At 43.9% G+C, this 27,444-nt stretch overlaps 1 protein-coding gene across 5 annotated transcripts; it reads right to left on the bottom strand.

Moving 5' to 3' along the window:
- Positions 1–420: 420 nt before the first annotated feature.
- NPHS2 (NPHS2 stomatin family member, podocin) lies at positions 421–21,471 on the bottom strand. Of its 5 annotated transcripts, none has more exons than XM_059412802.1 (9): positions 21,171–21,471; positions 16,302–16,405; positions 12,098–12,170; positions 10,658–10,740; positions 6,742–6,945; positions 4,772–4,827; positions 3,019–3,097; positions 2,602–2,664; positions 421–1,934 (listed from the first exon to the last, which is right to left on the bottom strand). In XM_059412802.1, the coding sequence occupies exons 1-9, from the start codon at positions 21,433–21,435 to the stop codon at positions 1,656–1,658; spliced, it is 1,206 nt and encodes a 401-aa protein (XP_059268785.1). In that variant the 5' UTR covers positions 21,436–21,471; the 3' UTR covers positions 421–1,655. The 5 variants fall into 5 exon arrangements, with proteins under 5 accessions (XP_059268785.1, XP_059268786.1, XP_059268787.1 ...); XM_059412803.1 differs by having other exon boundaries at positions 422–1,934; positions 21,180–21,471; XM_059412804.1 differs by lacking the exon at positions 2,602–2,664 and having other exon boundaries at positions 424–1,934.
- Positions 21,472–27,444: the final 5,973 nt, after the last annotated feature.

Genomic DNA, 27,444 nt, shown 5'->3' with positions numbered 1-27,444 from the left:
GATCCTATGATAATTGTCTTATTTTCTTTCTCTGACTGACTTATTTCACTTAGCATAATCCCCTCTAGTTCCATCCACTTCATTGCAAATGGCAAGATTTCAGGGTTTATTGATGGCTGTAAGATATATCTATCTATATAGATAGATAGATATCACATTTTCTTTATCCATCTATCTGTCGATGAACATCTAGGCTCTTTCCATAGTTTGGCTATGGTGGACATGACTGCAATAAACATTCAGGTGCACGTGCCCCTTCGGATCACTACATTTGTGTAGATACATATTTCTAACTGAGTAAGACAACTTAGTGGAGAGTAAGACTTACAAGAATATATTTATAGTAAAGAATATCTGTACTAGCAAAGAATGCTTCTGGACATACATAGGTCACATACTGTCAGTACTGCTTGAGAAATAAGCAAGCTGGTAAATACTATACTGAGAATATGAGACCCATGTTTACAGCGATGCTTCTTAAGATTTTAAGCAACATGTATCAGGTAAATGTTTTTGTCCTTTTATTTCCCTTTTAAGAATTTTTTTAAAGGTTTTTATTATTCATTTAACAGAGAGGGAGAGTACAGGCAGGGAGAGCAGCAGGCAGAGTGGGAGGGAGGAGCAAGCTCTCTGCTGAGCCAGGAGCCAGGTGTGGGACTTGATCCCAGGACCCTGGGATCACGACCTGAGCTGAAAGCAGCCACTTAGCAAACTGAGCCACCCAGGCGTCCCGTATTTCTCTATGATAAAGTCTCCATAAAAAAAATTCTTTTTTTTTTTTAAAGATTTTTTTATTTATATATTTGACAGAGAGAGATCACAAGTAGGCAGAGAGGCAGGCAGAGAGAGAGAGAGGAGGAAGCAGGCTCCCTGCTGAGCAGAGAGCCCGACGCGGGGCTCGATCCCAGGACCCCGAGATCATGACCCGAGCCGAAGGCAGCGGCCTAACCCACTGAGCCACCCAGGCGCCCCACCATAAAAAAAATTCTTTAAAATTCTTCTAATTAGATGTAAATTTTATATCCAGCCCAAGTACAACTTGTTTTCTTTCAGTCGCTCAGGAACATTTAAGTGTCAGTGTGGTGCACCTATCGGGGTTGGATGTGAAGGCCATAGGGTGAACATATAAGGTTGAGTGGGGCTGGTGGTGGGGGGAGGTGAGGGGCAATGACCAAGAGGTGCCTTTAGAGGAGTAAGCCACAGTACAGCTGGCAAGAAGACTGCGTCTTAACTACGGGTTTACAATAACGTGTGATGAGCACAATAAAAGGGACACATAGAAAGGACCATGGGAGCACCACAGACCTTGCCAAAGGGGCCAGGGGGCATTCAGCCAAAAAAAGACACTTGAACTACATCTTTGGAAGTCAGAATTTAGCCACCTTTAGACACAAAATTCTTTCCCAAGTAGAATGTTGGCTAAAGCTCTTTCCCATAATCAGTCTAATTTAAATGATCTATCTAAACTTGTCATCACATGACCTCACTGTCTCCTCACAGACAATTGCTTCGGATTGCTGAGCTGTGACTGTGCGTTCCCAGGGCATTCCGTATGGCAACCGAAGCAAGCGTGGGAAGTGAGGGCTGTGTGCCTCCCTCAGGGATGTGGCTGTCACCTGGCAGGCCCCTTCCAGGCACCTTACCCTTGGCTCCTCCTATAGCATGGGAGAGTCTTTCTTTTTAGGATTTGGGGGCTCGACAGGTTTGGAAGGATTGGGGAAAGGGAGGCTTCCTTGAGTTCTACTGCTGGGCGAAGACAGGAAATTGAGCAAGTCAAATGGTAGAGGCAAAACCACGGTGGAAGGTTTGTCCGTGGACAGGGATTGGAGGGTGTGGAGGTACCGCAGCTGAACAGCGGCCGGAGTGCCGGCCAGGATCTCCGCTGCCCGTCTCAGGGACTCCGACGCAGCCCTCTCTCCTTCCGCAGCGATTACCTGGGGAGCAGATGCGAAGAGAAGCTGAGTGATCTTTTTCCTTTTCATGGCTTCAAGGTTTTCCTAGATGGTCAGTGTTCCTCAGCCAACAAGCACAGCACGTCCGCCAGGCTCCAGGCACGGTGAAGGCACATGGCAGACAGCCCCCTCTCCCAAGGATCCTGATCTAGGGCGGATCAGTGGCACTCTTCATTGTAATTTAAGGCCGAATTTGTCAAGGGCCCTGACAAGTGTAGTGATGTGTGTGGGGGTGTCATTAATTAGGTCCTCTGGGCCTTGAGAAATGAGTAGGAGTTCCCATACTGAGAAAAAGTTGGCCAGCATTCTAGGTGAGGATGTGGCAAAATGAAAGAGTGAACATTTCAGAGGAAAAAGCACAAAGCTTTTTGTCCACCTTAACGTGGACAAAGAGACTAGTCTCAGATCTAGACGCAACTCTGCCCAGAGGACCACTTTCTTCCCCTTCCTCCTCTCAACACTCCCGGGATCCCGAACTTTTCGGTGGTGCGGTGGTTCTTCTTTGCCTGCTTTCTGTTCTTTACGAGCAGTCTGTCTCCCCTTCAGTCCATCCTCATTTCCCTTTTCCTCCCACCCCTCCTCCCACCCCCACTTCCATCCCCAGGAGCTGCTGGCGGCCACAGCTGTGCTAGGCTGGGCCTGGCCGCACCTTCTCTCGACTCCGGCATTGAGGGAACCGGGCCTCATCGTGGTCATCCCTGCACAGCCTGCACTGAGGGAGGAAGGCGGGTCTTTGACATTAACTCATTAACACAGAGTGGGGTTGGGGCTGATATTACTAGGGAAAGAGGCCTTCATGAGAGAAGAGGGATGGAGGGTGGGAGAGGCCTTTCAGGAGAGAGAGCAAAGGCAAGACTCAAGGAGGAAGAGAAGCTCACTGTTAGGCTTCAGAGAGCGGGTGTCGTGGAGGAGGCCATGTGGCATTAGTCAGGTGGCTGTGAACACGCTTTGAGGGAATTAGTAGGATGGGGTGGCGGGCACGAGCTCGGGGATGAGCTGGGGGTGAGGAAGCTGCAGGCCATGTGCCTGGCCTCGGTGGGAGGCTGCCCGCTCGGTGCTGGCTCACCCGCACTTTGGCCTGTCTCTGCGCTTCGGCCTCCACAGCCAGGGAGTGCTGGAGCCCCACCGGCAGCCGGATGTCCTTGCTGGAAAGGAAAGAGGGCGGGCAGGTGTGTGAGCCGCCCGGCTCTTAGCAGCCAGGGCTTCAGCTGGGCGGCCAGCATCTCTGCTGGCACTTCAGGATGCACAAGCCATCTAAGAGAGTGGCCGCCCCTAGGCCTCTAAGGTCAATGGTGGGCAGAGAAGAGCCGCTCGAAAGCCAGGGCCTCAAAGTCAGACACTCATGGTGGGTGATGCTACGGTGGCAGCACTCGGGTTTGTCTGTGCAAGTAGAACACATTCTTTTGTTGATGGAGGATTATGACTTTTCCTGCTTAAGGTTTAATCTAAACCTCAGCTATTAAATTTGAATGATAAAAACAGCTTTGATGGGGTACCTGTGTGGCTCAGTCAGTTAAGCGTCTACCTTTGGCTCAGGTCTCGATCCTGGGATGGAGCCTCCCGTTAAGCAGGGAGCCTGCTGGGCGCTGCTGGGTGCCTAGGTGGCTCAGTGGGTTAAGCCGCTGCCTTCGGCTCGGGTCATGATCTCAGGGTCCTGGGATCGAGTCCCGCATCGGGCTCTCTGCTCAGCAGGGAGCCTGCTTCCTCCTCTCTCTCTGCCTGCCTCTCTGCCTACTTGTGTTCTGTCAAATAAATAAAAAAAAAATCTTTAAAAAAAAAAAAAAGCAGGGAGCCTGCTTCTCCCTCTCCCTCTGCCATTCCCCCACCTGTGCTCTCTGGCTCTCTCTCTCTCTCTCAAATAAGTAAATACAATCTTTAAAATAAAAAAAGAAAAACAGCTTTAACAAGCTGGGGAGACATCTAATTTTCTAAAGGAATTGATTTTGAAAAGAGTAGAACTGACCACATAAGAGTAATACTTAATATATTACATAAAAGATACAAAATTGTATTTTACCCTGTTTGCAACTATGAAAACGACACAGCTCGAAAACAACTGGTACTTCCATGGAAAGTTAAACATGGAGTTACCATAGGAGCCAGTAATTCTGCTAGGTATATGTGAAAACACGTTCCCACAAAAGCTTGCACATGAACGGTCACTGCAGAATAGTCCTAATGTGGAAACAACCCAAATGCCCATCATGAGTGAGCAGGTGATCCCAATGGGCTGTACCCACACAACTAACAGATAGTATATGACCATCAAAAGGAATGATGTGCTCATTCCTGCTTCACCACGGATGAACCTTGAAAACAACATCCTGAGTGAAAGCAACCAAACACAAAAGGCCATGTAATAGATGACAGCTTTTGTCTGAGACATCCAGGACAGGTGAGTGCACATTAGTGTCGTCGGGCTGGGGGGCAGGGGAGCAATGAGGAGTCCCTGCTTGATGGGTGTGGGTTTTCTTTTGGGGGCAATGAAAATGTTATGAAATTAGATAGTCGTGATGGTTACACCACTCCGTGAATACAATAAAAACACTCCGTTGTACTTTAAAATGGTTATAATGGTGAGTTTTATCTCAAAAAAGTTGTTTTAAACCTCATGGAGAGAAATATCATGAAAGTAACCTGCCTAAATGTTATGGAGGTTGTGTTATGGCTGTGAGTACTAGGTAAATGTTTTTGTCTCAATTTATGCCAATGTGGCTATAGTGCTAAACTCATTGAAAATAATTTAAAAAATTATTTTAAAATAAAACCAGAATATTTTCCTTTGTCACATTGCTTTTCTTGCTTAATTTCCTACCCACATTTCTGTTCTCTCCACTTTGATTCCCCAAATACAGGTCACTGCATCCAAGGCCACCTGTGAAGGAAAGAATTGAGATGTCAGTGAGAACCTCCAGGCGAGTAGAGCACCCATGTGCCCTCATGGCCATTGTTCTGAACTGAGAAAGTGCATTTCCTTTGAAGAGACATTCATCTCCTATTTTGTTTAAACCTTACGGTGTCTTGCAAAAAGTTGCTTAACTTGGGGCACCTGGGTGGCTCATGTCATTAAGCATCTGTCTCTTGATTTTGGCTCAGGTCGTGATCTCAGGGTTGTGAAATCAAGCCCCACACTGGACTCCGTGCTGAGTGTGGAGCCTGCTTGAGATTCTCTCTCTCTCTCCCCCTTTGCCCCTCTCCCCACGCTCTCTCTCTCTTTTTAAAAAATAAACTTGCTTAACTGCACAGTGCCGCTCAATAAATATTGGGGAATTAGAGATGGTGTGGTAGGCTGAATAATGGCTCCCAATCCATGTCCTAATCTCTGGAACCTGTAAATGTTACCCCAGAAGAGACCTTGAAGATGGGATTAAGTTTAAAGGATCTTAATATGGGGGAGATTACCTAGGATCTTTCCTGTGGGGCCCAAAAGCAGTTACAAGTGTCCTTTTAAGAGGGAAAAGAAGGAGATGTGACTATGGAAGAGGAAAAGGTAATGTGATTCTGGAGGCAGAATTTGTTGGGATAGGAAGGAAAGGACCAGGAAGCTGGGGAAATGGGCAGCTGCTAGAAACTGGGAAAGGCAAGAAAATGAATTCTCCTCTTGGAACCTCCAGAAGGAAGCAGCCCTGTTGCCATCTTGACTTTGGCCCCAGTGAGACTGCTTTTGGACTCCTGGCCTTCAAAACCTTAAGAGATCAAACTGACATCATTGTAAGTCACCAAACGTGTGGTAATTTGTTACAGAAGCAATGGGAAACCAATACAGACGGTGAACTTGTTAAATGTTTGAAGATGCACTTATTAGAGAACCAGATTCTAGGCTCTCCCAAATGGTTTCATTTAGAGTTGCTTCCTGCCTGCTGGTGGCACCAATTTGCCACGCTTCCCTGTCCCAGAAGGCAGAAGACAATGAATTGTGGGCTCTGGAAAGGTGGGGCAGGGCATGGCGTACCCAATGGGCACCCATACTCTTTTCCGATTCACTCATTTCTGAGGATTTCTGTGGCTAGACAGCTAGCTAGTGACTAATCTGGGGGGTAGTGATGAGAGGCCGTGTTGAAAAAACCTCATGTAAGTGGTGGCATCTTAAAAGACAAATAGGATTTTGCCTGTGGGGAAAAGCAAAGCATTCCTTGCAGAGGCACTGGAGAGCAGGAAGTGCTGAAGGCCAGAGAAACACTGCGGGAGTGTGGGGTGGGGGAGGAGGGTTGGAGGGTTAGAACATGGTGGGGGGGGGGGGGAGGGGGGGGGGGGGGGGGGGGGGGTGAGCAGGGGGGGGGGGGGGGGTGAAGGGAGATGGCAAGAGATGGGGCTACAACAGCTGGCTCATTTGTTCACTCATCTGGAGAACATTGTCTGACTGCTGTGTGACAAGCCCTGTGCCGGGTGCTATGAACAAAGAGATGGATAAAATATGACCCCTGCCATTGTGGAGTCCATAATCTGGGAAGACACATGTGGACATACATAAATTATAATCCAGTGTAACAAAGGCAAGCTTGGGTGTCCAGCCTCTGGACCTTGTCTTGCATCCTTTAGAAGAAGTGATGAACAGGAAGAGAGGCTGAGGGGCCAAGGGGAAGTGCACATAGGTGGGATGAAGGGCAGAACCAGTGGCAATGACTTTCAACTTCTCACTCTGCTGTCAGCTCCTTGAAGGATGGCACCTTCAACAGTGAATGCCTGCCAGATGCTTCCATTGCATATGCATCAATAAATGACCAGGGAAGAGATGAATAAAAGAGAAGGAGGTATTTCAACATATTCAATGACAAACATATTGAAGTACCTTTATATCTTGGGCAATGCTCTTCCTCTCTAGAAGAATTTCAGTGAGGGATCGATGTGCTAGGAGACGTTTCATGGTGGTCTGCACAAGAAATTGAACTGCTCTGGGCACGTGAGCAAGACTGCTTAGGAGGAGAGAGGCATTTTCCATTCGGTAGTAGCAGATGGCATCTATCTCCATTATAAACATGTCTTTGGTCACAACCTGGGCAGAAAAAAAGAGTTTGGAGAATTGACCTTATTTTAGGTCTCTTTTCCCAGGTGAGGATAGTGAAGCTAAATGTGTTCAAGGGAAATTTTCTCAGTAGGATTACAGGGGGAAAAAAAAAAAGAGTCTTTGGCCCACCCCTTTATTCAAAATAGATGTGTTTTTGGAGATTATGGAGTTTTTATGAAATATACTAAACAACTTACTATTTAAAGGATCCTGTTGTAAATAGTTTTAAAATTTTATTTATTTTTATTAATAATTTTTTGATTCAGGGGTATAGGTTTGTGAATCATCAGTCTTACACAATTCACAGCACATACCCTCCCCAATGACCATCACCCAGCCAGCCACTCTCCACTCCAGCAACTCTCAGTTTGTTTCCTATGATTAAGAGTCTCTTATGGTTTGTCTCCCTCTCTGGTTTCATCTTGTTTTATTTTTCCATCCTTCCTCTATGCTCCTTTGTTTTTTTCTCAGATTCCACATATGAATGAAATCATATGATGATTGTCTTTCACTGATTAACTTATTTCACTTAGCATAATCCCCTCTAGTTCCATCCATGTCATTGCAAAGGGCAAGATTTCAGTTTTTGATGGCTGCATTGTGTATGTGTGTGTATGTATGTGTATATATATATATATATATATATATATATATACTTATCACATCTTCTTTATCCATCTGTCATTGGACATCTGGGCTCTTTCTATAGTTTGGCGATTGTGGACATTTGGGTACAAGTGCCCTTTTGAATCACTACATTTGTATCTTCGGGGTAAATACCTAGTAGTGCAATTGCTGGATTATAAGGTAGCTCTTTTTTCAACTTTTTGAGGAACCTCCATACTGTTTTCCAGAATGGCTGCACCAGCTTGCATTCCCACAAACACTGTAGGAGGGTTCCCCTTTCTCCACAACCTTGCCAACACCTGTCATTTCCTGACTTGTTCATTTTAGCCATTTTGACTGGTTTGAGGTGGTATCTCACTGTGATTTTGATAGTATTTCCCTGATGCCAAGTGACGTGGAACACTTTTTCATGTGTCTGTTGGCCATTTGGATGTCTTCTTTTCAGAAATGTCTGTTCATGTCTTCTGTCCATCTCTTGATTGGATTATTTGTTCTTTGGCTATTAAGTCTGATAAGATCTTTATAGACTTTGGATACTAGCTCTTTATCTGATATATTATTTGCAAATATCTTCTCCCATTCTGTCAGTTGTCTTTGGTTTTGTTGAGTTTTTTCTTTGCTGTGCAAAAGCTTTTGATCTTGATGAAGTCCTAGTAGTTCATTTTTGCCCTGGCTTCCTTTGCTTTGGTGATGTTTCTAGGAAGAAGTTGCTGTGGCTGAGGCCGAAGAGGTTGCTGCCTGTGTTCTCCTTAAGGGTTTTGAAAGATTCCTATCTCACATTAGGTCTTTCACCTATTTTGAGTCTATTTTTGTGTGTGGTGTAAGGAATGGTTCAGTTTCATTCTTCTGTATGTGTTTGTCCAATTTTCCCAGCACCATTTGTTGAAGAGACTGTCTTTTTTCCATCAGACATTCTTTCTTGCTTTGTTGAAGATGAGTTGATCATAGAGTTGAGGGTCCATTTCTGGGTTCTCTATTCTGTTCCATTGATCTGTGTGTCTGTTTTTATGCCAGTGTCATACCGTCTTGATGATTACAGTTTTTTTTTTTTTTTTTTATGATTACAGTTTTGTAATAGAGCTTGAAGTCCAGAATTGTGACGCCACCAGTTTTTTTCTTTTTCTTTTTTTCAATATTTTATTTATTTATTTGACAGAGAGAGAGAGTGTGTGATAGAAGGAAAACAAGCATGGGGAGTGGGAGAGGGAGGAGGAGGCTTCCTGCTGAGCAGGGAACTGGGTACGGGGCTTGATCCCAGGACTCTGGGATCATAACCTGAGCCCAAAGGCAGAAGCTAAATGACTGAGCTGCCCAGGCACCCCTGCTTTTCTTTTTCAACACTCCCTTGGCTATTCAGGGTCTTTTCCGGTTCCATATAAACTTTAGGATTATTTGTTCCAGCTCTGCGAAAAAAGCTGACAGTACTTTGATATGGATTGCATTAAATGTGTAGATTACTTTAGGTAGCATAGACATTTTCACAATATTTGTTCTTCCAACCCATGAGCATGGAACGTTTTTCCATTTCTTTTGTCTTCCTCAATATCTTTTGTGTATATTCTATAGTATTCTGAGTACAGATTCTTTGCCTCTTTGGTTAGATTTATTCCTAGGTATCTTATGGTTTTGAGTACAATTGAAAATGGGATTGACTCCTTAATTTCTTTTTCTTTTGTTTTAGTGTATAGAAATGCAACTGATTTTTATGCATTGATTTTATATCCTGACGCTTTACTGAATTCCTGTATGAGTTCTAGCAGTTTTGGGGTGGAGTCTTTTGGGTTTTCCACATAATGTAAATATCAGGAATAATTTTTCTTAGATGAAAGCATTCAGATAATTGTTTTAACCTAATGCCAAAAAAAATGTGCTAAAAGGAAAGCATGTTCTAGGAAACAAGTGCTCTGATATGTTGTTTGCTGAGTATATACTAGGCAGCAGACGGGTGCTACACACCCAGAGCCTAAAAAGCTGCTCCTTCTCAGTATTTCCATTTTTAGACACTTATAACAAGGACATAGTTTAAGGATTTAGCTGCAAGGATGTCATTCATAGTGTTGTTTATTATAATGAAAAATTAAAAATATGTTAATATTCACAATAGGGAATTGTGAATTGTGGTACATCCATACAATGAAATGCTATGTGACCATTTAAAACAAAGGGCGGGGGCACCTGGGTGGCTCAGTGGGTTAAAGCCTCTGCCTTCAGCTCCGGTTATGATCCCAGGGTCCTGGGATTGAGCCCCGCATTGGGCTCTCTGCTTGGCAGGGAGCCTGCTTCCTCCTCTCTCTCTCTGCCTGCCTCTCTGCCTACTTGTGATCTCTGTCAAATAAATAAATAAATAATCTTAAAAACAAAGGGCGCCTGGGTAGCTCAGTGGGAAGAGCATGAGACTTTTGATCTTGGGGTTGTGAGTTCAAGCCCCACGTTGGGTCTAGATATTACTTAAAAATAAAATATTGAAGAAAATAAGACAAAGGGATAGAAACATAGCTTGAAAACATGATCCAACGGAGTTGGATCATGGAGTGTTGAGTGGAAAAAGGCATGTTATAAGATAGTATATGTAACCTGTCTGTAAATACAGCCACATACATAGAAAGATTTGAAAAGATAGACTCCGATAAAAGGGGAACTTAGCTTAGCCAAGCTGACCCATAAAATTAACCATCACAAAGTCCTTTGCCCATTTTTTTTTTTTTTTTAATTTGACAGAGAGAGATGACAAGCAGACAGAGAGGCAGGCAGAGAGAGAGGAGGAAGCAAGCTCCCTCTTTGCCCATTTTTAAGTGAGTTGTTTGCTTTCTTGTAGATTTGTAAGATTTCTTTATATATTCTGGGTATTAAACCTTATCAGAAGCATTATTTGCAAATATTTTCTTCCACCCCCATAGGTTACCTATTCATTCATTTGATCGTGTCCTTTGATACACAGGAGTTTTTAATTTTGATATAGCCCATATCTCCACTTTTCTACTTTTGAGTTTAATAGTCATTTTGCCTTGGACCAGAATTGGTAGCTCAGCCATATGAAACATAGAGAGAAAGCAAAATCCATCATTTGACTTACCTCATGAAAGGGTATCTCCAAAGTTTGGAGACGAAGGTCAACCTTGTGATAGGTATCCAGGCAGGGCAAAAAGAAGAAAAGGCCTAGAAGAGGGGGGCAGGGAGATTGACAGGTGAATGGTTAGTATGGAGATTGTTTGGGCTTTACCTCTTTGAGGTCAGGTTGCATATTGCATTGCTTTTTTTAGCCTCCAACTACAGACCAATTGGGTAATCCCTCTCTACCCCTATAGTGAGTTTGTGGTTGCTAAGTTACCATGTAATTTTTTGTTTAATCTAAGACATTTTTGAGGATGAAAGGAGAGCATTGTTACAACTTACTCTAGGGTAACAGATATAAACAGGGATTAACCCCAGCAAAATGGGCTGTATGGTCTCCTTGGTTATAGTGCAGACCCCTCCAGATCTTGAGTAACATGTCTATCTTCTTCACTAAATTTAACTCTCTAACAAGAGTGTCTTATGAACATCTATTAGTCTTAGTGCCTTTGGGGGGCTCTGTAAAATTATTTTTGAATCCATGCATGTACCATTATGAACAACTTTAGAGCTGGCAAACTCCGGAGCCCAGGACCTCTCAGAGGAGCAGACTAGCTACTAGCCCTTTCTAGTTGCAGTAAAGAAGGATGCTGAAAACTAGAACTAGAACAAATGCTCCCTGTCCTAGACCACAGGCTCTGGTTCTACTTTTGTGTGGATCCATCTGCTTGTTCTGCATTGTCAAACTCGGATTTGTGTCTTCTAGTCTAGTCTAGTCTCTATTCTCTACTTGTTTCTATAGAGCTGGCTTGGCTCCTGGATGCTTTCTAATATATGCACCTGGGACTTCACTGGCGGGGATCTGCAAACCTCAACTACTAGACTTTGTGGACTAACTATACTTCTGTCTGTGCTTGGATCTCTGGACATCTCTGCTAGACTTTAAGGTCCTAGAGATCAGAAACCACGTCTCATGTATCCATCTTTGCCTCCTGGGCAGTTAGACATTGTCTAAACCACAGGAAGTGCTCAGTCTATGTTTTCTAAATTCCACGAACTGAAGGCCAATTTGTCACTCAGATGCTGGACTTTGCCTATCTCTGGTTTGTTCTGACCGCCACCCCCCCACCCCCCAAAACAGATTCTGAACTAGCTCACAGCACTCTAACCAAAACATGTTCTGCTCAAAACAGTGCCTAGCCATGGGTCTTAGGCCTACTTGCTACTCCAGCCAGCCCAGCCCCGGCACTTGACTCTCTATGCCCATCCTCTCTCTTGGCCATTTTGACAGGATAGTAATGCTCTCTGAAGACTCTTTCATAACCTGTGTTACAAGTAACAGATTAGTCAATGCAGATATCACAAACCAGGTGACTTTATATAATCTGAGGTCCATATTACAAATATGCACAGACTGAAGAAATTGGCAAGTCTGTGGCAGGGGTAGAAGGGTGTTTCTTACCAGGGCCTTTGGCTCTTCCAGGAAGCAGGTGTCCCAGTCGGAATATTAATACTCTCTCATACTCCTGTGCAACCTAAAGGGAAAAATAATACTTTTGAAACACTCCAAGAAAGAAAAAGTCTTCAAAAGGCCTTGGCACATGAGAATGATCCTAGATATCAGAAAACTAGTTTGGAACTAAGAAAAAATTTCTATTAACATTTACATTTCCAGAATGTACACTTAGTAACGGTAGAACTTCAGAAACCAGTGCAAGTATATTGGCCCTGTTAATTTTTGAGCCCATGAACAGAATTTTGATTAAAGAGTCATGATGATCTAAAAAATAATGCTTCTACGATGTCCAACATACAGAAATCAAGAAAATCACAGTGTATTTAATCTTGTAGTTTGCTGTAACTTCTCCATTATTAGCTTTTATAATGATCCCACATTTGCTATTTAATGGAAAGAGGGAGTATATTTTAATACCTCTTGTGATAATTGTTTCAAACTGCAATTTCTTCTGAGGTTGATTCACAATGATTCAACTAGATCTCAATTTGCCAATTGCCATTGGTGATCGTGTCTAGAAAAATGAAAATTGTGTAGCATTTTTAAATGACACAAAGGAAGATTCTCTTTGTGTAGAAATATCTGTATGTTAGAAGAGAAACAGGGAAGTTAACACATACTACTTCAAAAATAAACTTCATTTTTTCTGGCCCAGTATCAAAATCTGGGTTCTACTGTTTGCTTATCATTAGTTTATTTGGTCTGTTGATTTGTATATGTGCCCCACCTGTGAACTCTTGTTGAATGAACAAATGAATTATTTGTGACTGTAGACATGCTTTCCTTCTTCATCCTTCCTCCACTTTGGAAAGCTCCACTGAATAATAATTAGTCAAATATGAAAATGCAGTAAAGAGACAAAAAGTAACACATTTTGAAGTATGATTCCTAAGGGAAGAGCTCCGCGCCCCCTCCAAAGTCCCTTGGGACATGGCTTGTTGATCTTTCTGAGGTTTACAAGTCCTGTACCTGAATCCTGCCTTTCTTGTTGAAACAATGAATGAGAAGGAATGCCTACCTAGATTTGTCTCCTAGAGCAGGCCCCCGGCATCTCTGATTTCCTGGTCCCCTGGCATTACTTGTTTCTTTTCTGCCTTTACTGGAAGAAACAAATTCTTCCTAGAGATGCAGAGGAGACTTACTTCTTTGAGATCTTGCTCAAATGTTACACATCATTCTGCTTTTGTATCCTCTACCTAATTGACTTTAAGGTTTACCATCCCCCCCCCAAAGGTTTATTTAATTATTTTAGAGAGGGAGAGCGTGTGCACATGTGCATGTACAGGCAGGGGCCGAGGGAGAGGGAGAGAGAATCCTTAAGCAGGCTCCCTGCTGAGCACACAGCCCAATCTGGGCTTGATCCTAGGACCCTGAGATTGTGACTTGAGCCAAAATCAAGGGTCGTGTGCTTAACCCACTGAGTCACCCCAGGCACCCAAGACAAAATGGAATTGAAAACAAACACACAAAAATGTGCTAGTGATAAAGAGGGACACTGTATAACAATAAAAGGATCAGTGTGTTGGGAAAGTATAACAATGATAAACATATATGTACCTAAAAATAGAGATCTAAAATATAAGAATCAAAAATCAAAAGAACTAAAGGGAGAAACAGACAATTCAAGCAACAATAATAATTGGAAAATTTAATATTCCACTTTCAATCATGGAGAGAACAACTAGGCAGAAGATAAACAAGGAAATAAGATTTGAATAACACTATACACAAACTAGACCTAACAGATATCTCCACACAACACCCAACAACAGCAAAATACACTTTCTTCTCAAGAGCACATGAAACATTGGGCTGCCTCTGTGCTTGGTCGATTAAGGGTCTGCCTTCAACTCAGGTCATGATACCATAGTACCAGGATTGAGCCCTGTATTGGGCTCTCAACTCAGTGGGGAGTCTGCTTCTCCCTCTGACTCTCACCCCTCTGGTGTCCTCTCTCTCACACTCTCACTCTCTCAAATATATAAGTAAAAATTTCAAAAAAAGGTAAAAAGAACACATGAAACATCTGTAGAATAGATCAAACGTTAGCCATAAAACAAACCTCAATAAATTTAAAGCTATTGAAATTACACAAAGTATGTTATCTGATTACAATGGAATGAAATTGGAAATCACTAACAAGGAAATTTAGGGAATTCACAAATATATAAAAACTGAATGACACACTCTAAAATAACAAATGGGTAGGGGTGCCTGGGTGGCTCAGTGGGTTAAAGCCTTTGCCTTCAGCTCAGGTCATGATCCCAGGGTCCTGGGATCAAGTCCCACACCGGGCTCTCTGCTCAGCAGGGAGCCTGTTTCCTCCTCCTCCTCTCTCTCTCTCTCTGCCTGCCTCTCTGCCTACTTGTGATCTCTGTCAAATAAATAAAATCTTTAAAATAAAATAAATCTTATTTAAAATAAATATAATAAATAAATATATAAAATAAATAAAAGATAAATATAATAATATATAATATATAAATAAATAAAATAAAAATAAATATAATAAAATAAATCTTATTTAAAATAAATCTTAAAAATAAAATAACCAATGGATCAAAGAAGAAATCAAAAGAGAAATTAGAAAATAGTTTGAGTTAAATGAAAACAAAAACTTAGATACCAAAACATGAGGGATGCAACTAAAGCAGTGCTTAAGAGGAAAATTTATAGTATAGATGCCTATGAAAAAAGATAAAAAATAAAACCCCAGTTGTCTACCGTAAGACGCTGGAAATAGAAGAGCAAACTAACTCTAAAGCAAACAGAAAGAAGAATTAATGAAGATTAAAGTGGAAATAAATGAAATAGAAAAACAATAGAAAAATCAACCCAAAGTTCATTCTTTGAAAAGATCAACAAAATTGACAAATATTTAGTTAACTGGACCAGGGAGAAAAAAAGAAGACTCAGATTTCCAAAATCAGGAATGAAAAAAGGAATTACAGGAACATTACTACTCTGAGTACTCTGTACTCCTTACAGGGGGAAAATTTAAAAAAAGATAATAAAAGAAAATACTATGAACATCTATATGCCTCTAATTAGATATAACTTAGGTGAAATGGACAAATCCCAGTATAGTTGCAAGTACTAAACTGACCTGAGAAAAAAACAAACTGAAAAGACCCAGAAGTAAAAGACTGATTAGCAGTTTTGAAATTTCCCACAGAGAAAAGTCCAAGACTAGATGGTTTCACTGATGAATCGTGCCAAACATTTAACAAGCAAGTAATACCAGTTCTTCACAAATTCAGAAAGAGAAGAGCAGAGAAATCTGTCCAACGCTTCTCTGAGACCAGTATTTCCTGATGCCAAAACAAGAGATTGACATCACAAGGAAACTACAGACCAATACCTCTTATGAATAAAGATGTAAAACCCTCCACAAACTACCAGCTGCCTGAACCTGGGAACATAAAAAGAGGATTAGACACCATAACCAAGTGGGATTTATAACTAGGAACACACAGTTGGTTTAACATCCAAAATTCAATGAATGTGATACACCATCTCAATAGAATAAAGGGCAAATAGCACGTGATTATCTCAATGGATGCAGAAAAGGCACTGGACAAAATCCAATACCCTTCTGTGAAGAAGGATGGCTGGGCGGTGGGATGGGTGCTGGGGGCAGAGGAAGAAGAGGAGGAGGGTAGAGGGGGAGGGGCGTGCATGAAAAGTGCCATCAGCAACAGTCCCAGCAGCTCCTGTAGCCTTCCAGTCAAGGACTTGATCTTCCCCGGCAGCTCCACCAACGACAGCAATGGCAGGGGTACTCGGGCCTGGCCATTTCTGCCCATCACGGAACTCCTCTTTGAAGCAGACTTTGCTCTGGAGTTTCCCCTCAGGCTGGCCAACACTACACCCCAGTCTGAGGCTCTTTCTGTCCAATCCTTCCTTCACTTCTCATAGCGCAGGTGTCAGACCTGCATCATTGTCTGACGGCTCTCTCTGCCTACCCTTACTCTCTCTTCCTTAATCTTTCACAGACAATGCCTCCCAATGATTCCCAATGACTCCCAGAGGAGCGGGGGTGAGGCCATTCCATGCAGAGCAGACAGCACGTACCAAGTCACAGAGGACTGGACCTGGGGTCAGTGAGAGGCACCAAGAAATTCCTTTCTGGGCTCTCATGGAATCTTACCTTTATGCAGAACCAGATCGAAAAAGGGAAGGTCACGATGATGAAGAGCAGGGATGTGAGGACAAGGAGCCATTCACAGATCCCTAAACCTGAAGACTTGGTACCTAAAACAAAACAAAACAAAACAAAGGGAAAAGAATACTTACACTGGAAATGTTACCATATTCACTAACCAGTACTTGTTCATCCAATTCTTGGTAGGAGGGTCAGAGCAATGTGTAGACTTTGCTAGAAATTTAGAGGGAGCTGGATATCAGTAGTCAGTTCACATGATGGGACATTGTCTGGGCAGGGCTCTGTGGGGCTGTGGAAAGTGGAACAGACTTCTGGAAAGGCCATAGTGGGGTACCTGGAAAAAGCACAGAATCTCGGCAGAAGGTCTGGATCGAGTTCTGGCTCCACCATTTTCTGTCCAGTGAACTTAAGTAAAGCACATGACCTCTTCAAACCTGTTTCACTGGGGTGCCTGGGTGGCTCAGTTGGTTAAATGTCTGCCTTCGGCTCAAGTCATGATCCCTGGGTCCTGGGATCAAGCTCTACATCAGGCTCCTTGCTCAGGGGGGAGTCTGCTTATTTGTCTCCCTCTGCCCCTGATTGTGTGCTCTCTCTCTTTCTCTTTCTCTCACTCACTTTGTCTCTCAAATAAATAAATAAAATCTTAAACCAAACCAAACCAAACCAAACCAAAACAAAACAACAACCCAAAACCCGTTTCCCCATCTATATGGTGGGGATGTTAACTAGCTCATAATAACTATCTCATAACTCTCTCATGAGATAGTTTTTATAGCATTGATATAAATAGGAAATTTCATATTTACATAAAAATCACTTAAGTGTACTTATTGGGTATCAAGTATTAATTCTTATGCGTTTCAAACCACATAGGTGCCGAGACTCATCTTCCTGGAAATGACTTCCCCGTCTACTACCTGCCCCAAATGTCTCAAATTCCTCCATTAGAGTCTCTTCTTTGGATTAGGGTGTGGTTCTCCAGATAGTCTTTGAAAAAATCATCCCTATGGGGTAATATCAGCCTTGTAGCATCTATAAATTAAAGTAATGAAGTACTGGACTGCAGAACTCCAGATTGCTTGAATAATAAAGGAAAATGTTTCAGGAAAAGCTAATCAGAAGAACACAAGCTTCCTGGGTTATTTACGTTGTATCCCTAAGGGCCTAGAATAGTGCCTGACCCAATATAGGTGCTCAATAAATATTTGTTGACTTGTAAGGATGAAAGAGAAATAGATAGAGAAAATTATTTAAATGTATTAGTTATGGAAACCTCAAGAATTTTAATCTCCAGGTCCTGGGAAGCTGGCCAAAGGGATGCTGTTTCTGAGTTTAAAAACATCATGGATGACCAGAAGTTGCCTATTTTCAAGGAATGGGGGAGGGGGGGAGAGGAAAACTAGTTGGTAGCCTTGAATATTTGATTTCTGTGACTAGAAAATAATTGGAAAGGTCATCAACAAATCAATCACTTACTACACAAGCATCAGCCCAAAATTAACATCAGCACTAAGCGCTGAAGTATGGTAGTTCCTAAAAAGTGTGTCTCATCAAACACGAATAGCTCAGCGGGCTCCACAAGAGTTCCCTCTCCAAACAAGTTTAGGAAATCCTTTGTTCCCTGTCCTACTTCTAGAGATCCCCTGTTCATATGCATATTGAGGCAGGAGAATCCCTGCAGTAAAGAAGCATTCTTAGCTTTGTTTAACCTAAGATTTCCCAAACATTTGACCAGGCAGTGTTTTCTCCAAGGAAATTCATGTCCCATAATATTTATTTCTCACACAATCTATTTTGGGAAATGCTGCTTTATCAAAATCATGTTGGTTTTTTACAATATTCTTCCTTAAGGACAATAAGGGTGGTATTACCATGTTTAATTAGTTTATAAACATATTTTAATTGCCAGTGGTGACCTTGGCAAGTAAAAAGAAATAAATACACCTACGGACAAAATAGCATTTTATAAGGGAAGAAAATCCTCAAAATGCCTTCATAGAGGAGTTAGAGATGTGAACAAAAAAACTGATATTTAATACCCCAAATCTAACTTATAGCTTTACTCACAAAGTATTGTTCTCTTGGAATGAGTTCCTTGAATAGTCAGTTTGTTTGGTTTAAGTGAATAGTGAAAATATTAAATGTTAAGGGAGAGAGAGTCTTAGATAGGCCATAGTCTAAGAAGCTCCAACATTTTGGTAAGGTGAAGCTCTTTTCATCTCTCCCTGTCTATTTTTTTTTTTTTTAAAGACTTTATTTATTTGACAGAGATCACAAGTAGGCAGAAAGGCAGGCAGGGGTGGGGGGAGCAGGCTCCCTGCTAAGCAGAGAGCCCTATGCAGGGCTGTGATGAGGGAGCAGGAGGCTGGCTGAGGACAAAGCAAAAGCTGGCGCCTTGCATCCCCCCTTTCATCCGCTCGCCTCCATATGTGTAGCATTCCTCAGGCACCCCTGACTGCCATAAAATGATAAATAGATAACTTGCTGAGATCACAATCCTGCAAGACAGGAGTCTCCCTTGGTTTGCAAATGTCCTTGAGATTACAACAAAGAAGTTACCTTATCAGTAGCCCAATTTCCAAAGACACAGAACTCAGTTCCTCAAGCCTAATGTCACCCTCCCCTCCATAAAAAACCGAAGGAGGTGGAAGTAGAAGGAAAAGTAAATAAAGTTAAATTTCTTCTAAACCTAAATCTCATTAACAAGGATGCTTGATAGCAGGAATGTAACATTCCACCAGACTTCCAACTGTCTTTACTTGATAGCAACTAAGCCTTCAATATCCTGATAGTATTCTTTGCCCCAATAGCCCTTCTGAACACCCCTTTGTCCTCACCTACCCAACTCCTGTGTATATAACCAACCACCCCTCACAACCCGGGGCAGCAGCAGCTCTTCCTGCCCACGGGTCCTGTCCCCGTGCTTTAATAAACCACCATTTTGCACCAAAGATGTCTTAAGAATTCTTTTTTAGTCGTCGGGCTCCGAACCTCCTCACCCCACCGAACCTGACTTAGGTTCTGGGACTTCATCAGCTGGATCCCAGGACCCTGGGATCATGACCCCGAGCTAAGGCAGAGGCTTCACACACTGAGCCACCCAGGTGCCCCCATTTCTCCCAAGTCTTAAGTCTTAAGGAGCCTGGCTGAGGGAGCATGGTGCTAGATGAGCAGGAGGAGGGGCTGTTGCTCCTCTACCTCCCAGGACCCTTGGAAGCCACAGAAACTTCCCAGACAGGGGCTCAGCAAGGCCACCTCATCCTCAATGGGACTTCACGTCTATTGCTTAGGGTCTTGGGCTCCAGTCACTTTATAGCTGGAGAGACTGAGGAAGGTCCGCAAATTCTTTGCCTGAGGCCACACAGCTGCTTAGGGTCTTGGGCTCCAGTCACTTTATAGCTGGAGAGACTGAGGAAGGTCCGCAAATTCTTTGCCTGAGGCCACACAGCTGGTAGCCGTGCTAGGACTCTGAGGAGGAAGCAGGGGCAGCACCATGCAAGGAGGGGCGGGCTCTGGAACTCCCTTCCTCCCCCGCTTCCAGCTGTAGGTCTTTGGCAAGGCACTTAATTTCCCTGCAAGTTTCCCTATCAGCCATGTGGAAACAATAATAATACTCAGTAAAACACCGAGTGTGTGCCTGGCAGATATTAAAGGGTGGCTCCGTTCCTTGCTTACCCCAACCGATGTGGTCTGAAGCACGATACCTACAAGACAGCTCACCTCAGCAATACTGCAGCATTGAACCTAACAAACCTTTAAAGACCCGAAGTCTCTGACGGATGAAAAGGCATCAGTTGGGCCAAACAGCATTAAGATGATCCATATAAACTGCACCAACTGCACGAATCTTTGTCAAATCATACCTTTCAACGCTCCCACATATACTGCATTGCTGTTAACTAGGAAATGATGTTAAAATTTCTTAGCCCGCAGAAAGCAAAATAACACTCGCTTCCTTACCGACTTTCCGTTAGACCTCTGCCATTCTACACTAAAGGTGTAAGGCATTTTTTTCTTCCATTTACTCTAAAAAGGATTGGGAACAGATAAATTTGTATCTAAGAGTTGCTCCACCCACAGAAGCCAAAAAGACATCTTTTCCCCTTGAGTCCTTCCTTTGGTCTAACCTTCCTCTATTTTAACTTGCAAGGATTCTGTTCAAATTGGGTCTGTTCTTTGCTCCCAGCTCTGTGCAAGGTGCTTTGAGTGCCACATCTCCTTTTATCCTCACACCTGCCCTCCCAGGTAGGTACAGTTGTTATCCCCCTGGCATAGCTGGTGAAGGCCGCACCTCTGATCCCATGGCTAGCTAGCTGAGGTTTAAATTCAGGTCTAGCTCTTCTCCACTTGGCTCCGCTGCCAAATGATCATCCCGAAGAAAGGTTAAAGTACTTTTAGGTAAGACGGAGGGATGGGGATGCCGGGGGCGAGGGGGGGGGGCCGGGAATAAGCTGCTTATTCGCCCAGAACCACCAGTTCTTGACTGTCTGCACTTAGATTAGGTGCCCATACACTCTTCCTTGGCCACAACAACCCCTGCAAGATTCCTTTGCCAGAAGTGCTCGTTGGTCCCCAACCTGGACTACTCTCCCTCCCACCTGTCATCCAAGGCTAGCCTCTGAGACCAACAGTATTTTGTTGATGTCATCTGTATTTCTTCTGATGCATTTGGGTCCCCATCACTGGGAAGGAGGATGGCGGGTCCTAACTCAGGCCTTTCATTTTCTGGGAATCTGAGCAGGTCCAGCAGGCTGCTCTGGCCTTGGTGGCTCCCAGCGCCGTGACTCGTTCCCCTCGACCTGCTGTCCCTTGGGTACCATGCGGAAAGGCCACCCCATTTCCCGCATCTCGGACCTGCTATACCTTCCTCGGGCCGCTCGCTCTCCAGCAGCGCCACCACCTCGGTGCCCTCCTCACCGGAGCCCCGGACCTCATCCACGTCCACCACGGTGGCTGCGGGCGCGGGGGATTCCCCCCGGCTCCCCGGCTGCTCGAGCCCGGCGTCCCGGCGCCCACGGCTTCCACCGCCCCTCTCGGCCCTCGCCCTCTTGTTCTTGTGGGGGGACCTGCCGCTTCTTCCGTAGGCCTCTCTGGAGGAGCTCCGAGCCCTCCTCTCCATCGCTGGGAGCCAGCCCGGGAGCGCTGTCGGGGCGGAGTGACCCTCAGGCACTACCGGGGAAGGTAATGACCACGGGCGGGGCGCGGGGCGCGGGGCGGGGCGCGGGGCGGGGCGCGGGACGGGGCGGGGGCTCTGCTCGCGGGGAGGCAGGACCGCGGGTCCTACCAGTCCCCCGGTCTCCGGGGATCTCCCGCGACGCGTTTGCGTGAAGGCGGTTTGCCGCTTCGTGGTGTTTGAACGCGGGTTTCTACAGACGGCGATCTGAGCCGTGCAGCAGGTTCAATGGTCTGAGCCACCCCCGAGGCCCGCAAACCGCCGAAGGGGCTGGGGGCTCCGCGCGGAGTTCGTGGACACTGGAGGGACTAGGGGATGTGGTCCTCGTGCAGCGCCAGGCAGCTGGAGGGGAGAGAATAGGTCGCCGAATTAGGTCTTTAAGGAAACGTTAGAAACTTCTCCCCAAGCGCCCCCCTCGCCCTCCCGGAGGCTTGCCGAGGGCGCCTTTCCCCTCCGCCTCACTTTTTTTTCTTTTTATTTATTTATTAAAAAAAATTTTTTTTTCAGCATAACAGTATTCATTATTTTTGCACCACACCCAGTGCTCCATACAATCCGTGCCCTCTCTAATACCCACCACCTGGTTCCCCCAATCTCCCACCCCCTGCTTTATATCCTGGCCCTACTCTTTGCTTTACCAGCGCTGTCGGTAGGGCGACAGCATTTACATTTCAAAGGTTGTTGGGGGGAGTGGTGGGAAAACTCTTCTAGGCCCCTTTCCTCTCTTTCACATGCACACACTCTTTTACTTGCATTTATATTTATTTTTATTAGCTTACGATTGTGCTTACTAATGTTTAAGCCTGTTGCTGATGTCATGCTTCTTGAAGAATTGTAGAAGGGAAGGGATCTGCTTTAACTTTTGTTTTTAGGAAGGGGATGCTTTTGCTCTTGGCTATTCCTTGTTTGCCTGTCTGCTTGATGAAGGCCTGACTTGGACTTTGTCAAGGTTCGTTGGCCACTCTCCATCCAGCAGCGAACTGGGGGAGCTGCCCCACTTGCTTCTGAGGAGCTTGAAACATGAAATACATTTATTTACCCTTTACCCTCTGTTAACCACTTGTCTCTCACTGAATGGGTAACCCTTCAAATTCAAGATTTATGAGTCTATTCCAAGCTCAGATCAGGATGGCAGAAATAAGGTTCATTTATTTGTATTTTTCAAGATGTACTGAGTTCACACAGGTGTTCCTCTCAAAAACCTTATTAAAGAAAGAGGACCGAAGTAACTTATGTGACTCTGAAAAAACCATTGCACTTCTTTCTTCCATCTGTTCCAAGTTAGGCCACTGGGGATAGAATAATTATAAGATTGGTAATAGAATAATTTAAATAGATTTGTTTTTGCTCTCCAAACCTGATTATTTTTTTTTTTTTAAAGATTTTATTTATTTATCAGAGAGAGGGGGAGAGAGCGAGCACAGGCAGACAGAATGGCAGGCAGAGGCAGAGGGAGAAGCAGGCTCCCTGCTGAGCAAGGAGCCCGATGTGGGACTCGATCCCAGGACGCTGGGATCATGACCTGAGCCGAAGGCAGCTGCTTAACCAACTGAGCCACCCAGGCGTCCCTCCAAACCTGATTATTGTGTGCATGATGTAAGGGAGGCAAATGTTTCCTTCGAGCTCCTGTCTCAATTAATAGTTCCTGCCTATTAACAGACCTTTAAGTCTGTTATCCACTTGAAATTGATGTGTGTAGAAATGCATTTTCCTTCCTTCCCCAGTTGTCCCAGCACAGGCGACTGGAAAGACCTGCTTCTCCCTGCCCCATGGTGGTGTCGGCCTGTACGCCAATAATCAGGGGCCCACAAAGGGGCCTCTTAAATATTTGTTGGGTCTAGCCTGAAATAAATCAGCATTTGTTAGATATCTATTTATAAGTCCTGCTATGTTTTTGAAGGAAACTCAGTTATTAACAACTTGTATTTCCTTTAGTATCCCCCACCCTGAGAGATCGTAAGATGGTCTTCAGGGAAATACTGCACAGTCACGGAATCTTTGCTCAAATTTTGTGTGCTTTTTGAGCCACCGGCCCATTGTTCATTGTGAGGACGCACGCCAAAAGAGGGCCATGTTTGTCCACATGAGCAAGGGAGGGCCCGGCCCTTGAAGGAAGACAGCCTGTCTGAGGGCCTGTCTGCCTTTGATGGCAGGACTTCCCCTGCAGGACTCCAGTGTTCCCTGTCTTGGGCCCTGTTGTTCATTCCTTCTCTCCTGTCGAGTGGGCCACAGCCAGAGTCTGGGCAGTCATGAACGCAGGGCTCCTCTTTAGGAGGCTCCAGGACAGGCCAGGCCCAAACTCACAGAACCAAGCATGGTGGAAGCCAGGTTTCTCAACGCTGGCACCACTCACAGTGTGGGCCAGATAACCCGTTGTGGTAGGGATCTGTCCTGTGCCTCATAGGATGTCGAGCAGCATCTCTGGGCTCTACGCTCTCTCTAGGTGCTGGTAGCACCCTCCCCCATTGTGACAACCAGAAAAAGTCTCCAGATACTGCCTGTTATTCCTCTAAAGGGCAAAACAAACCTCCCCCTGTTGAGAACCACTGATCTAGTGCAATCCCACATTTGGTAGATAGGAAGCCAAGGCCACATGAGGGAGATGACTTTCCCAGGGTTACAGCTAGTTGGGGTGAGAAGCAAAGACGCTTACAGTCCACGCACGCAGGGACAGCGGTCTGCTCGGCAGTGCCTTGCCCATGGCATTGTTGGTTTCTGTTTTGGTTTTGATTCTAGTTCCACATCTGACCCCTCTCTCTCCTGTTTCCACTTTATAGTCCTTTTCCTTTAATTTTGTTTTTCTTATTGCATAACTGAAATGAATTCATGGCTAGAAAACCCAAAGAAGCAGAAAAAGAAAACAGAAACCACCTTGCCACACAAAGATAGCCACTGTTCACATTCTGAAGGGTATCCTTGCATATTAATATTAATATTATTGGTTTTATTAATAATTAATAAAATTAATATTGATTTTATTAAAAAAAATAGTTCCTGCCTAGAGCATGACATTGAGAAAAATTCAGAAGCTGCATTTGGCCCGCAGAGGGAAAAGTATTGTGATTACTTACTTACTCATCAAATGAGCTATTGCAATTAAACATAGTTTATCATCCTGTAAAGATTTCCCTGTTCAGAGAAGCATGAAACTGATTGTAGCATTTATTAATTTTTTCTCAGCCTTTGATTCACTTGCGAATTAATTTGATCCAGGGTTGTAGCTGTACATTCCTAAAATAAACTTGCACCTCAATTTTTACTCTAAGAATTGGCCAGATGATAATCTCAAAACTAAACTGTGTCTGCCAATAAGATAGAGGGATTTCTTGCAAGAGAAAAACTGATGAGAAAAAAGTCTAACTTGGCATTAGAGTGCATATTGGGTGCTTCTTCTCAATCTCCTTTGCGGTAGGACCATGGATAAGTTACAGAATCTGTACTTCATTTTCTATATCCACGCATAACAGTAAGGCAAGCACCTGCTTATAACACAAGGCTGTCGGGGTTATGGATGGCAATGATGATATCTGAAAAAAAGTGTGACATTCCATGGAAAAGAGGTCAATCCAGCATTTCTGAAAGGTGGAGGGGTTGCGGAATGCTGAGGTAGCAGAATGAGTCCCTAGCTGGCTGTACTTACAATGATGTTGCTGTTTTCTTTTTAGATTCCTTTTTAATTGAAAGTATTCTCAGCCCTTTGTTGAAAGTATATGTACACATTTTTGTACTCTTAATACTTTCCTCCTTGTTTGGATTTGTTATGAGACTGGCATCTGTGAGGAGGTTACTGGGAAGGGAAGACCAATTACAGTTGTTGACTTTTGAGTTTGTTTCCAAGACAAAAGGCCATGGATGGTTTCAATGCTTTCTAAATTATAATTATTTCTGTTGAGTGTTTTGAAATTTTATATCCATATGGGTAAATGGAAGGAGTATTGACATGAATTATTTGACCGAAAATCTGGAATTCATTGTCACTAGATAAAATTGCAAATCTTATCATTTTACAGCTGGAAGAAACTACAGGGACTTAATTTGACTTTCTCAACTTGTAGATGGCAGAGAGGCCAAGGAAGATGGTACAGAAGAGTGGTGCTCATGGGAGCTGGCCATGGGCTTTGGGGATGGCAATGGCCAGGGAGCTATTTCTTAGGTAGAGAATCAAAAGAGAATTTGGTAACCATGTGGGTTAATGAGAGAGGTGGTGAGGAGATAGAAGGCGTGAGAAAGGTGGCTATTTTGACCTTTATGGGCCAAGTAGTTGGTCAAAACTGTAGGTATCTCTGCCAGACCCACTTCCCTTTATTATACTGATTTTGCACATATGTGTTCTCACCTTCTTCTCCTAGAGGAAGAAGCTGCTGTTGTCAGCTTGTTAGCCACAGTGGTGAGATAAGACTGACTTGACTTTTCTCTCATTAATTCACTTCACAGAAACTTAATGAGCATCTACTGTGTATTTAGCCCTGCTCACCTCTGAGGATGTAAAGGTAAGATAAGGTATCTGCCCTTGAGGAATTTATAGTGTAACAGGGAGATACAAATGTATAGTCAGGTGTGACTAAGTGAAACTCTCAGTTTCAATGACCAAAAATGTCTCCAGACATTGCCAAGTATCCAATAGGGACAAAATTGCTTCTGGTAGAGTACTTCTGATCTATATGGTACCATGAGGATACAGAGGAGGGAATAATTCTGTTTGGGTGGAATCAGAAGGGACCCAGTTTGAGCCATATCCGGAGATGGGCATGTGGATCCTCAGGTGGGTTTCAAGAACTGAACTTTCCACTGGAGAAGGCTGTACAGAAGGTAGAACTTCATATATGTCCAGTTGTTGATGAATTGGCAAAGGAGGAGACCAGAGACATAGGCGGCCCAAGAAATGAAAAGCCTTTAACACCATAGGAGAAAATTTGGATTTTATCTTATAGCAAAAGAAGCTATCAAAGCTTTATAAGCAAAGTGTAATATGGTCAGATTGGCAATTTTGAAAAGTGAGTTTGTAGACAAGATTGAAGGTGAATTGAAATGGGCAGAGGATGGAGGTAAGAGACCCAATAATCCAGGTGAGAGGGGGATATGAGTTATGTTTTGATGAAAATGTGATGACTCTTAATATTGTCTGGTCAAAGTGATTGGGTGAGTGGGGCTGATGTCCAACTGAGGGGACACAAGGGGATCCATTTCAGGACTCTGAGATCATAACCTGAGCCAAAGTCAGGAGTCAGATGGTCAACCAACTGAACCACCCAGGTGTCCCAAGTGCACTTTATTTTTTAAAAAGGTTTATTGATTTTTAGAGAGTGGAGGGGAAGGGGCAGAGGGAGAGGGAAAGAGAGTCTCAAACAGACTCCCTTCAGAGCACAGAGCTGGATGCAGGGTTCGATCTCAAAACGGTGAGATCATGACCTGAGAAGAAACCAAGAGTTCATTGTCTAATCAACTGAACCACCCAGATGCCCTAAAGTACACTTTATTTAATTATTTAAAATTTTTTATTTATTTGAAAGAGAGAGAGAGAGCCCAAGAGCAGGATGAGGGGCAGAGGGAGAAGCAGACACCCCACCAAGCAGGGAGTTGGACATGGAGCTCAATCCTGGGACTCTGGGACCATGACCTGAGCTGAAGGCAGATGTCCAACTGACTGAGCCATCCAGGAGCACCCTGCTCCCAAGTACACATTAAATGAGAAAAAAGAAGCATGAGCTTGCTTCCACAAATATAAATTGTTTGAAATAGTCACATAAAATTTCTTTTTTTTTTTTTTAAGATTTTATTTATTTGACAGAGAGAGATCACAAGTAGGCAGAGAGGCAGGCAGAGAGAGAGAGGAGGAAGCAGGCTCCCTGCTGAGCAGAGAGCCCGATGAGGGACTCAATCCCAGGACCCTGGGATCATGACCTGAGCCGAAGGCAGCGGCTTAACCCACTGAGCCACCCAGGCGCCCCTCACATA

This window comes from Mustela nigripes, chromosome 10 (assembly GCF_022355385.1).
Source record: "Mustela nigripes isolate SB6536 chromosome 10, MUSNIG.SB6536, whole genome shotgun sequence".
NCBI classification, from domain to species: Eukaryota; Metazoa; Chordata; class Mammalia; order Carnivora; family Mustelidae; genus Mustela; species Mustela nigripes.
This window is presented reverse-complemented; position numbering and strand designations above follow the sequence as displayed.